General features: G+C 35.7%; 1 protein-coding gene across 3 annotated transcripts in view; it reads right to left on the reverse strand.

Moving 5' to 3' along the window:
• Nucleotides 1-551: 551 nt before the first annotated feature.
• Nucleotides 552-11,363, reverse strand: part of DICER1 (dicer 1, ribonuclease III) — a 107,290-nt gene continuing 96,478 nt past the window's right edge. For all 3 annotated transcript variants that reach the window (XM_024219338.3, XM_024219337.3, XM_024219340.2), the window contains 4 exons: nucleotides 9,227-9,495; nucleotides 6,515-6,677; nucleotides 6,333-6,408; nucleotides 552-6,012 (listed from right to left, as the gene is read on the reverse strand). In XM_024219338.3, the coding sequence (XP_024075106.1) occupies nucleotides 5,847-6,012; nucleotides 6,333-6,408; nucleotides 6,515-6,677; nucleotides 9,227-9,495 (674 nt within the window). In that variant the 3' untranslated portion in view covers nucleotides 552-5,846. The remainder of the gene's footprint in view (nucleotides 6,013-6,332; nucleotides 6,409-6,514; nucleotides 6,678-9,226; nucleotides 9,496-11,363) is intronic.

Genomic DNA, 11,363 nt, shown 5'->3' on the forward strand with positions numbered 1-11,363 from the left:
CCATTGCCTGGGGCTGAAGCTCAGGGCCAAAGCTCGAGGCCCTGAGCCCTGCCACCCAGGGCTGAAGCCAAAGCCTGAGAGACAGCTTTAAGGTGGCCCCAGGCAATTGCCCTGCTTGCTAACCCCTAATGCTGGCCTTGGCTTTTATATGCAGAAACCCAGTTATCGTGGCACAGGTGGGCCATGGAGTTTTTATATCATATTGGGGCTGGCCTCAGCAAGAAAAAGATTGAGAACCCCCGTTCTAGGCTGTTCCCCCAATGCCCTGCCCCCCAAAAAATCAAAATGGCCCAGGGCACAGTTATTTACTTAACTATGCTGGTTATTGACTGGATGGCTAACTTTATACCCATTAACCAGATACCAGGCTGGAGAAGGAAAAGAAAAATGGTGGCGCCACACTGGCATTTTAGTAGGAGTTTCTTTATGCTTTTTATTTTAGAGAGGAGGAGGAGGGCTGGAAATTGCCTGTTGCTGACGCCAAGAAGCAGATCAAACTGGGGTTTTCTTGAAGGGAGAGCAAATCCTTGATTGGTGACTGACAGGTCTCTCTTGCCTCCTTAAACTTTGCAGCATGGGACTAGTGCACAAGCTGGACTAGTCTGTTTTCAGTATCCCAGATGAGTGAGATGCCAAAAGAAAAACACCATAAATGGGAAAAAAATGGTTTTACCGTCAATGTATTTTTATTTGCATAGGTTAACAAATTTGTTTCTTAAAAATATTGGCCCAAATTGTGCAATCCCACCTGTGCAGACAGACCCGGGTGCATACACGTCCCACTGACTTCAAGGGGATGTTGTGCAGGTGTAAGGGCACACCCACACCGATCCAGTTGTGGCTGCAGGGCCATTATTTCATACCTGAGTTAAGAGGTATGTATGGGGTTTTTAAAATAATTCTAAAGAAACCTTGAGAATTTTTTTCTGACTGGCCATCAGTGGAATGGGATGAGTGGAACTGTACACAAACATTATTTCCTAGTCTAGTTTAAATACATTTTACATTTACATAAGACTTATTTAGATTCAAACTGAAAAGTAAAAATTGTGAGTAATAAAAGATTAATATTTCTTGAAAGGCTCTAACAGTCTAATTAAACTAAAGAAAGACAACTCAAAGTGAACAGACCATAACTTTATTGGAGATATACTCAGCTACAATTGTTACAAAAAACTATTAAAGGTAATTGTGATCCATAAGGTGCAGGCTGCACATTTCTGCAGCATGATTACAGTATGAATGAATTACATTTTATGTCCCTTAAAGATAGCTGCAGCATGTGATGGTAAATATTTTATTGTTCATCAAATTTTATTTGTTATTCATTCTACTTGATTTTAACCATCTTTTATGTCAAACTATATACAATAAAAACACCTGCAATTCCCAGTTCTTGTTCACAAACATTTGTTGTTGTTTTTCTACATAACTTGCTGCTGCAGTGCATTTTGAGTGCATCTACAAAGCAATTTAAATAGTCTGTGGTTGCTATCCAAATTAAAAGGGGGAAGAGATCTAAAGGATTTATTGGGTAAAGTGTATATATTTTTAGTTACTTTTGAAATAACTTAATTTTAACTGCTAGTGGAGTATACAACAATGACCTCTACTCATATTTGCCAACATAATTCTAATGGAGCTACAGCTGATATTTAGATTACATTTCAGGGTTGTAAATTGTAGTTCTCTGTTTTTTAACTTAATGTGTAAAATAAAGATTAATTTTTCAAGAAGTTAAATGGATTTAAGTGGTTGAAAAATACAAATGTGTCAATAATCAAGTACCACAGGTAAAAATCCTTCTCATTGGACTCCCAATAGATCCACTGATTTTCAATGAGACTGTTCATGTGAAAAAAAAAAAAAAAAAAGTGAATGGGATGTGGCCAAATATAGACAAGTGTAACATCACCGCAAATTACATAGGAATGTGTTGTCTTCAGCTTCATAAATGCTGCTAAGATTGTGATCCAAAGCCTCTTGTATTTTCTATATAGATAGGTGTCTCTACAGTACGTATGTCATACACATAAGCAAACACATTTCCCAGATGACGACTATTTTTAAACACCGGGACAGAAACCCAAACTCAGACAAACAATTAATGGCATCTCCTCAGCGGATGTAAACTGAAATGACTCTAAACCTCAATGGTGCCACGCCAATTTACACCAACTAAGGATCTGTCCCTGTATCTATTAGGCTTTGCATTATACTCTGAACTGGTACTCAGATTGGCTTGAATTCTTGTTAAATTCTGTACTCTGTGGTCACAGCATAGCTTCATGTAATGAGACTGAAAAACAGTAGGCCTTTTGATATAAATGTTAGCAGCATCAAGCTGAATAAACACTTCAAAAGTCACTACAGATCCCTCAATATCCAGAAAAAGGGGAGATTTAGTTAAAGTTGACCAAATTGCTATGGGCTGTCTTCTCGTAAAAACTACACTATGCGCACAACATGTCGGTTTGTTCAGAGATAACTACAGGAGTGTCAGAGGTCATTCTAATTTTAATTACTTCACATAACAGTAAAAATGATGTAATAAAAAACAATAGCTTTAAAATACAATCAAGATTTTCATAACGTCTTTGTTGTATTTTCATACCCAGTAAAAATGCCACAGACATTACAAATGACCTATATAAGTTGTGCAAGTAAATGACACATTGCAGGCATTATAATTATCTTTTTCAAATTCAGTAAATCAAAACAGCAGCAAGGCCAAACCACATTTTTCCTCTCTGTTAAGCATATTTTTTTCCTTGAAATGAGGTAAAGCATGGTACCAAGTGCAATGCTTATTTGTGCTACATGAATAGAACAGCGCAAAAAAAAAAGCCATAAAAATAAAAACGCAGCATAGTTAGGAGGACTGTTTAAAGTACAGTATAATAGAACTAAGAAGATCAAAAACAAGATTCATGCCAACTAACCCCCATACTATTTATGAGGAGTCTGTGTGGTTGCTTTTGAAGATGGGTTGCAACAGTCCACTTACACTTGTGCTTACAGCATTGCCAAGTGATTTCTATCCCAACCTTCAAATGATCAGATTTAGGTCTTTAATAGCATACACTATCCAATATCACAATCATATCAACTGAAGAGTGAAACACATAGTTGTACAGCATGGAAACTAGGATGATTTTTCTATCCCAAAGGATATGAAACATTTCAATGAGGTCACACTGGAAAAGAGTTACGGCATTTAAAAAATCATCAGCAGCAGAAACTATAGTCAGCCACTACACATTTCTTATTACCAATTCATAGGAAACACGGAACAAGGGGATCATTGGCCACTGCTGAAATACAGAGCATAACACCAAATTCAGTTTGTTTGTGTTCTTTACATCAAACACTTGGTAGCAAAAGTTTGATTTTCCATATCATTTTTTACTGCTAACAGATTTACCTCAAAACCGTGAGAATCCATGACCTTTCAGGCATCCAAGAAAGAAACCTATTTCTTAAAGTGTTTGCAGAGGACCCCACCATTTTTATTTTATATTATTCATTGTAATATAATAAACTTTTATTCTTTTTAAGCCTTAGGGATGGTATGACTTATTTTAAAAATTGACCCTTGGGCCAGGTGCCATGGAATTTTCACGTTAGTGATAATCCACTTTCCGTTGGTGTGCTGTAAAATCCTGACTCCTGGCTGAACGAAATGGTTATCAATAAATGTTTAATCGTGTGGTGGTTCATACCAATTTACTCATACAAAGTTAATTCTTTTTTTTTCTTTTGCATAAAACAAGTTTAATTTAAATATATTTCAAGACTTGCAGGTTTTAAACTTCCCATGATACTTTTTTGCTCTCATAATGATTAAAGAACAAAAACAGTAATGTTATTTTGTTTTAAAAACATAGCACTTGTATTATTATACGATTGATACCAGGAATTTGTTTTCAGGTTTCTGTAAGAACTATTATAATTTTAAGATTAAAAAAAATTGAGATAGAAAATCTAATTACAAAATTCTGTATTTCAGAGAAGATTAATGTCCATCCCTTGCACGAAGGCTTTTTGTTTTCTTTTTCTAGAAAGCTAGAGCTGACAGGGTTTGGTTTTTTGTTGTTGTTTATTTAGTGAGAGTGTATGGAAGGGAGTGGGGTTTTCAAAGCAGGAAATACAGTATTTATTTGTAATTTAAACACATAAAACAGCACCAAGTTCAGACCAATGTGCTGGAAAACATTAAAACACCTTGCTCAGCTTTCTCAAACTTCAAGCATAATTAACAGGGCAAAATTGCAGCAAATCTCTGCTGATATTGGTGGGAGTGCAAGACTGACCCACAGCTTTTTTAAAAAGGTAAATTAAGAGGTATTATAGTTACAGTGCAAAAAATTAAAATTTCAAGCATAATATATAAACATAGCACCAAAACAAAAACAAAACAAAAAACAATGCATGCAAAAAAGAAAAGAACAGAACAGAACTGAGGTATTTAAGTGGAGAGTGCCTACAAAAATCTAATTAAAGAAACATGTATGATTTAGGCAAAGCCTAAAAATGTATGATTTTTTTCAAATAGACTGAAACAATGAGCTAGTTTCTCTAAATTAAGGACCTAAATCACAGATTTATCAAAAGTACGGCAGTTTATCTCAAACATCAGCTTTCATGGCATTTAACAGCACAGCTTTGGTAAGTGAAATATGCATGCAACTCTGTGAAAAGCACAGTAAGAAATTTATGTGGAAATATTTCCAAGTGTAAAGGTGCTCCATTTGTTAAATAAGTAACCAATTGATTATAAAATCTGCAGCATATTTTAGGTGTGATATGTCTAAGGTTATTTTGTTAGAGCAACAGTCTGCACTGTGCAGTTATTCATTACTATTTGTTTCCAAGTCTTGGAACTATCTAGTTTGCAGGTTTGTGTAAAACTGGAATTTTAGCCAAAGACCATTTTTTGTTTGTAGTATAAAAAAAAAAAAAAATTCTGTAGACTTACCACCTCCTCTGAATTGTTAAAAATAACCTCATTACATATATATGAATACAATTTCTATTATAATCCTGTAATAAGTTAAGTCACAGCTATACTAATGTGTTGTACTGTAAATACAGAGCTGCATCATCATAAAATGCATAATAAAAATGAAGGGAATGTAAAACAAGTTTGCTCCAAAAAGATCAGAAATTAAAGATTGTTAATGAGGGTTTATTTACTTTTAAGGCAAGAACCTTTTTATGCAAGACTATGTGGCATCAGGAAGTTGAAATTTATTTCTGCCAGTATGCCAGCCATTTCAACTAAAAACCTGTCCCTAACAAATAAGTGCAATAATGACTGAGAATGTCATCTTGATGACAAGATGACATGGGGGGGAGGGGGTGAAGGGACAACAATACTGGCACACTTATTCTCTCTTAAACCAAATCATCCTGTACAGTTTATAAACTGCTTTATGACTGGCACTAGTGCACAGATTGAGGAATTTCAAGATTACTATGTATAAATCAAGCATCTGCATTAGGCATAAGATCCCTGGCCTTCTAACACTAAGCAAAGCTGTACTGACAATAAAAATAAACCAAAAAAACCTGACAACAATTCTTTTGAACACTAACTAAATGTCATCATTAAAGCACTCTTGTGATTAAACAAAGCAGAAGTGAGGAAAGAAGACAAGATTGTGTTTGCGCAAAAAACCTATAACTACAATTAGTTCCAAAATTTTATACACGTTAAATGTTTTGTTAGCTATTCTGTTATCAAACAAACATTAAATTCTGTCTTCAATTTGTTCCTCTCAACATCAACTTTAAAAAAAATTACTTTATTTTGTGGGATTTTTTTTTTTTTTTTAAGAGGCGTCTCAGCTGTTTGGGACCTGAGGTTGGTTTGCTTTTAGGCTTCGTAGTGCTCTTCTTGCAGCTGCAGATTTGGCAATCCTATAGCTTCTGCCAACACCTTTAAACTTTCCTTTCCCTACAACTTCCACTGTTACTCTGACCTTTCCATCGTAAGTTCTTTCTGCAGGACTGCAAAAAAAACAAACATACACATTACCACCAACATAAGCAAAGGTGAAAAAAGACTCTTCACATGGTCTTCCTATGGATAAAATATATAATGTGTATAAAATATGTAATTAAATAGGCTTTATTTTTATCTTTTACTTAGAAAGTTTTCTGAGGGAAAACGTCCTAAAAAAGTAATCAGTAAGCACAAAGAATATCTTTCTTGCTCAGTATAGGACAGATTAAATACAATCAATATCCATTAAAATTTCTCAGTAGTCTATGAAGCATGGTTTAAAAAATATTTTACAGCAATACTTACCAAGCAAATTTACTCTTACCTAAATTTGGCTGTCTCTGGTTCCATCTCCAGCAGCTCCCGCACTGGGGAACGAGGCACATTTGCAGAAAACTTTTCTATAGTTTAAAAAAAAAAAAAAAAAAAAATGTAAGCTTGATTTTTCCCCCCTTACAAGACAATTAAATACTAAAACTTTTTTCTCTATGAAAGCTGACAGATTACCTATTAATGGCCTCATCATAGGATAGTACACATGCCAAACCATTTCCAAAGACATCCCACTATCCATATAAATGGCACCAGCTAGTGACTCAAATATATCTCCCATGGCCTTTGGTACTTCAATATCTTCTTCCTTCTCTTCATCCTCTTCAGATCTTCTGAGCTGTTTGAAATTATAAGAGACAGTTGTTACACTGAACATTTTTTTTTAAAAGAAACAATCTTCAGATATGGAAGTTCTCTCTAATGCCCTTTCCTATGCGCCTTCTTTGAGTCTTTCAATGACACCTTCCCACAGCTAAATCATTGCTGTATTCCCAAATGAAACCAAGTAGCTGGATCTAGTGTTTTTCAAAATGTGAGTGTAAACAATAAAATAAAATAAACCCACCACATACAGATACCATATATGCTTTTTGAATCCCACTTGTACTAATTCTGCAGAATTTCACCTTAGGTCTGTTTTTCCCAGTAAGAAACAGACTTGCGTCTGTCAGTTAATGCTAGTAAGCCATGCATAACCAAGAGAGTTCATATTTTAAACATCTCCTATAAGGAGGCTTTCAAAGCCTAAGTCTAATTTTTGTTTGAACAGACCATGTTTAAATGGTATGAAACTCACATACACTCTTTCCATACGTTCTTAGTTACAAAAGGCAGGTGTAGCATAAGTGTAATTGAAATGAGCCATTATTAATAACAACTCAGTAGTTTCAGACTGAGTTTATACTATTTGTATGCTTAGCTACTTGATGCCAGAGAGGCTGCTTTTAACATATATGCAGCGTTTTATTCTATGGTTTATTATTGCTTTTATGCAATTCTGTTATTTTTGCACTGTAAAAAGGTGTACATATTGTGTTATGTGTACATCTTGATTTGAATATAGTCCTTTACAATAATATTTTTTTCAATTATATGCAGTTTTGTCCACATTTTGCCTTAGTGCAAATAACACAGGAAGCTGAATTGAATAAAACTGTTTTTGACCATCACACCCCCAAATAAATGGAAATGAGCATTTTCCTATCTTTTCTCTTCCCCTACTGGCCGCCTCTCACCTCATTTGGTTGTCGGTCAGGAGTTTAAAATTCTATGGCAAATACTTCGTCCGCCCTCTTAAGAGGTACAGTATTACTCCATGTATTAGTCCCATCCAACATTTACTCCTAAAATAGGTCTAACAGGGAATTAGACTGAATGTGCAAACTCTTCAAACAGCAATCTTATTGTTAAACAAATATGCACCTGTATTTGCACAGTGTATTTCACACCAAATGTACTGCAAAACACTTTAGGAAGTTCTATTCCCCTTATAAATAATAAAAGTAAGGTCCAAGGTAAGGGACAAAAGATGTTTTAGGAGTGAGATTTGAAAAAAGAAGAGCTGGTGACATGGAGAGATGCATGGAGATTGGTCCAACTGGCAGGATCTGCTGAAGCAAAGGTTCTTGCATTAACTGTGATGAAATTAAAGGAAGAGACACAGTAACCCAGTGCCAGACTAGCACAGGGAGCAGATAGAGTAGTAGATGGAAACAAGAACTAAAGAACTCGAGCCATTTGATAACCTGCTGGTGTTTCTGAGGTACCACCTCAACCATATTAAATGATTAGGTCACTTTCACAAAGCCAAAAACCACTGTTGTAAAACGTTAAGTCTAGCTTCTACGCCACTTACTCATACTGGGTAGACCCATTGTAATGAATACTACACAATATAACGGTGGAAGAGTCTGATCCTTTGTGATTACATCATTTGACACTTGTCCCCTCAGTTTTCTCATCTTGCAATGGAAAATTTAAAGGTTTTGGTTTGTAGTAAATGCAAGGGCGACAAAAATGTATATATACCTATATAGATTCAACTCCTTTGTCTCCTTTAAACTGAGTAATGGAGTGAACAAACTACTGAAGATAAAGATGGCAAGTATTTAGTCACAGATTTAATCAACACTATTCTTTGAAGGTAGGTTCTTGCTCTAAAAGCAATTAAACCACACTTTTTAAGACTACTACAGAGGACACTTATCAGACAAAGATCAAACCAAAATGTTAAGGAAGACTGGATGGGGTTGATAATAGAAAGACGGGTCTCATCTTTCTTTTCTAGGTAATTGGTTTGAATCTGACCAAGATCACCTGAGACAGAAAGCCATTGCCATGATGTGGTTGTTTAGTAGCTTATCTGAAATGATTTGGTTTTAGTTCCTTTCCCAGCAAACAAGTGTCCATCAACATGTAATTTACTTAAGTTTTCTTGGCTAGTCCAAAGCCTGTGTTTACAAATCTCCAACCAAACTGCTCTTAAAATAGTTCACTTGAAAGATACTAACAGTGTTTCCCTGGCCAGTGGAAACAGGGCCTCTCAGTCAGTGATGATGAACACTGTTGAAGTGGTGTGGGGAAAAATTGTGGTATAAGCATGAAGGTGTGATATCACCTACATTGGATATCACAGAAGATTCCAGGGGTAAAATCTGGTCTCAATCCAATTAAGAAGTTATTTTCTGAGCACTTTCATTTAGTAAAAACTGCTTAATGAAAGCATGCAGTTATGCTAAGTAAATTACTACATTATTGGCATCCATATGCTTCTTTGGCTGCTATACATTCAAAACTAACACATTATAAAAATCTGTATTGTGCTAAGAATTCTGATGACATGCTAAAATCAGACACTGAACACAAATACTTTCAAATACTACTAACCTCAGAATCCATTCCTTGCATTTCATTCTTTTCCATTTGAAACTGTACAAAGTCATCAATAACATGAAACAGCTCAGGAGAGACAGCTTTGAAGTACTTGTGGTAGTCGTACTTTACAGCTAATGATGCAAAGATGGTATTATTGACTAGAGCGGATCGTAGGTCAGTTAGAACCCCTGGAGAGTGTTGCCGTGGGTCTTCATAAAGGTGCTTGGTTATGAGGTAGTCCAAAATCGCATCTCCCAGGAATTCCAAGCGCTGGTAACAATCTTAAAGCATTGGAAATAAAAAAAATGTACAGCAATACAATTAAGTTTATTTAACTAACACATTCTTTCCTGGCCTCTCTGGATAGAAGGTTTGGTTTTTTACTATGTAAATACCACAAGTTAACCAATGCTCAAAAAAAGATAAATATCTATCCACGTTTAAACATAGATATCTTTTTACTGGATTTTGTTTTCAGTGTTATCTTAAAAGGTTGTTCTGCTTGTTTTAATGGATTCCAAATATAAGAAAAAGCTTCACAAATTATATGTAATAATGAAGCCTCTTCTGAACCAAATACTCACTTACAGCATCGTGGCAAAAATAGGGGCTTATAATGAAGGCTCAAATGCCTTAAATCTGACTGATCAAAAAGAACATCAAGTGATAGTACAACTGTGTTCATCTGAATAGACAACGATAACCAAGCTTTCAAAAATTCAATAAAGAAATCAATACACTAAAAAAAAGAAAGGGGGCACTTTCATAATTAATGTTTCTGAGCTAATTTTCTATTCCTTTAGATTTTTTGTAGTTTAAGTGTTCAATGATGTTTCATTCTCAGATGTACTGTTTTTAATTTTGAATTAGGGGTTTTGTTGTTAATGTATAAATAAAAGCCAGCACAAATCTAGAAAGGCATGAGAAATGGGTTAAGAAAGAAAGAAAGAAAGAAAGAAAGAAAGAAAGAAAGAAAGAAAATCAAACAAACAGAACGCTTTAAAAATGAAATGACTAGAATGAAGCAGTTTTCAGTACCTATAATATGGATCCTGACACATTTTAACTTTTACTTTTCATGAAAACATTTATCACTATCATTAATAGTTTCCCCAAAATATTCTTCCCTGTCAACTAAAGTAGGAGACTGGGAATTTAAATTCCTAGATTCCATTCAAGTTTCTGCTGCTGACTGTGTAACTTTGGTCAAAGCACTATGCGTCAATTTTCTCATTTGTGTAATAGGAATAACTACCTACCACTTACCTCATATGAGTATTGTGAAGCTTAATGTTTGTAGAAGAACAGCTCTTTCTCCAGGTAAAGCACTTTAAAATGCTATGTTAATTTTTAATACTACGTATATTCTCCTTGTTAGACCGCTATCGTAGCATATTAACATTTCAATAGGATTTGTGTTAAGAGCTCAGGGTTTTTTGAGAGGAGTTTCTCCTGGAAAATCATCACTCCCACTTTCCGAGGCCCCATGACGTTTGGTCAAGACGTCACTTGATTGAAAGTGATCCTTTCCTAAGATCTAGATCCCATTAGGTACAACACCCCTCAACTACCACTGACCTCAGTATGAGTTGAGGACACTCAATACATATACCCCACAGGACTGGGCTCTAAAGGTACTCCTGAGCATTCCCAAACTTGGCCACTCCAACGAAAAACAGACTAATTCAGCCTACAGGTGAAATCTCAGCTCCAGTGAAGTCAAGGTGGTTCGTGAATATTGTCAAGGTGATGCTCTTGGGATGAAAATCAGTGAAATAACTACTGTTTTTTTTAAAAAACAGCATTTTTTAAAAAAACTTTTTTTTTTTTAAACCACGGTGGCTAGTTCTAGAGGTTCTTTGCTAAGTCACCATGCTGAATGTAGGATTAGTATTGAGCACATAACAGCTGATGAGAGAGGGGACAGAGGTAAAATATGAAAAAACTCCACAGTCTAGGAAAAAACCCTGTGTTATGGTGCCCTATACCACGCACTTGGTCTAGGGAATTGAGAGTCGCTCATGTGCCCGGATAGCATTTTAGGGAGTGAGACGTCACACACAGTTAACTGGCAGACAGGGCCGGCTCTGGCTTTTTCGCCGCCCCAGGCGAAAAATCCTCCGGCCGCGCCCCTCTCCCCCCCCCCCGC

Source organism: Terrapene carolina, unplaced genomic scaffold (genome assembly GCF_002925995.2).
Source record: "Terrapene carolina triunguis isolate 2854851 unplaced genomic scaffold, T_m_triunguis-2.0 Scaffold96, whole genome shotgun sequence".
NCBI classification, from domain to species: Eukaryota; Metazoa; Chordata; order Testudines; family Emydidae; genus Terrapene; species Terrapene triunguis.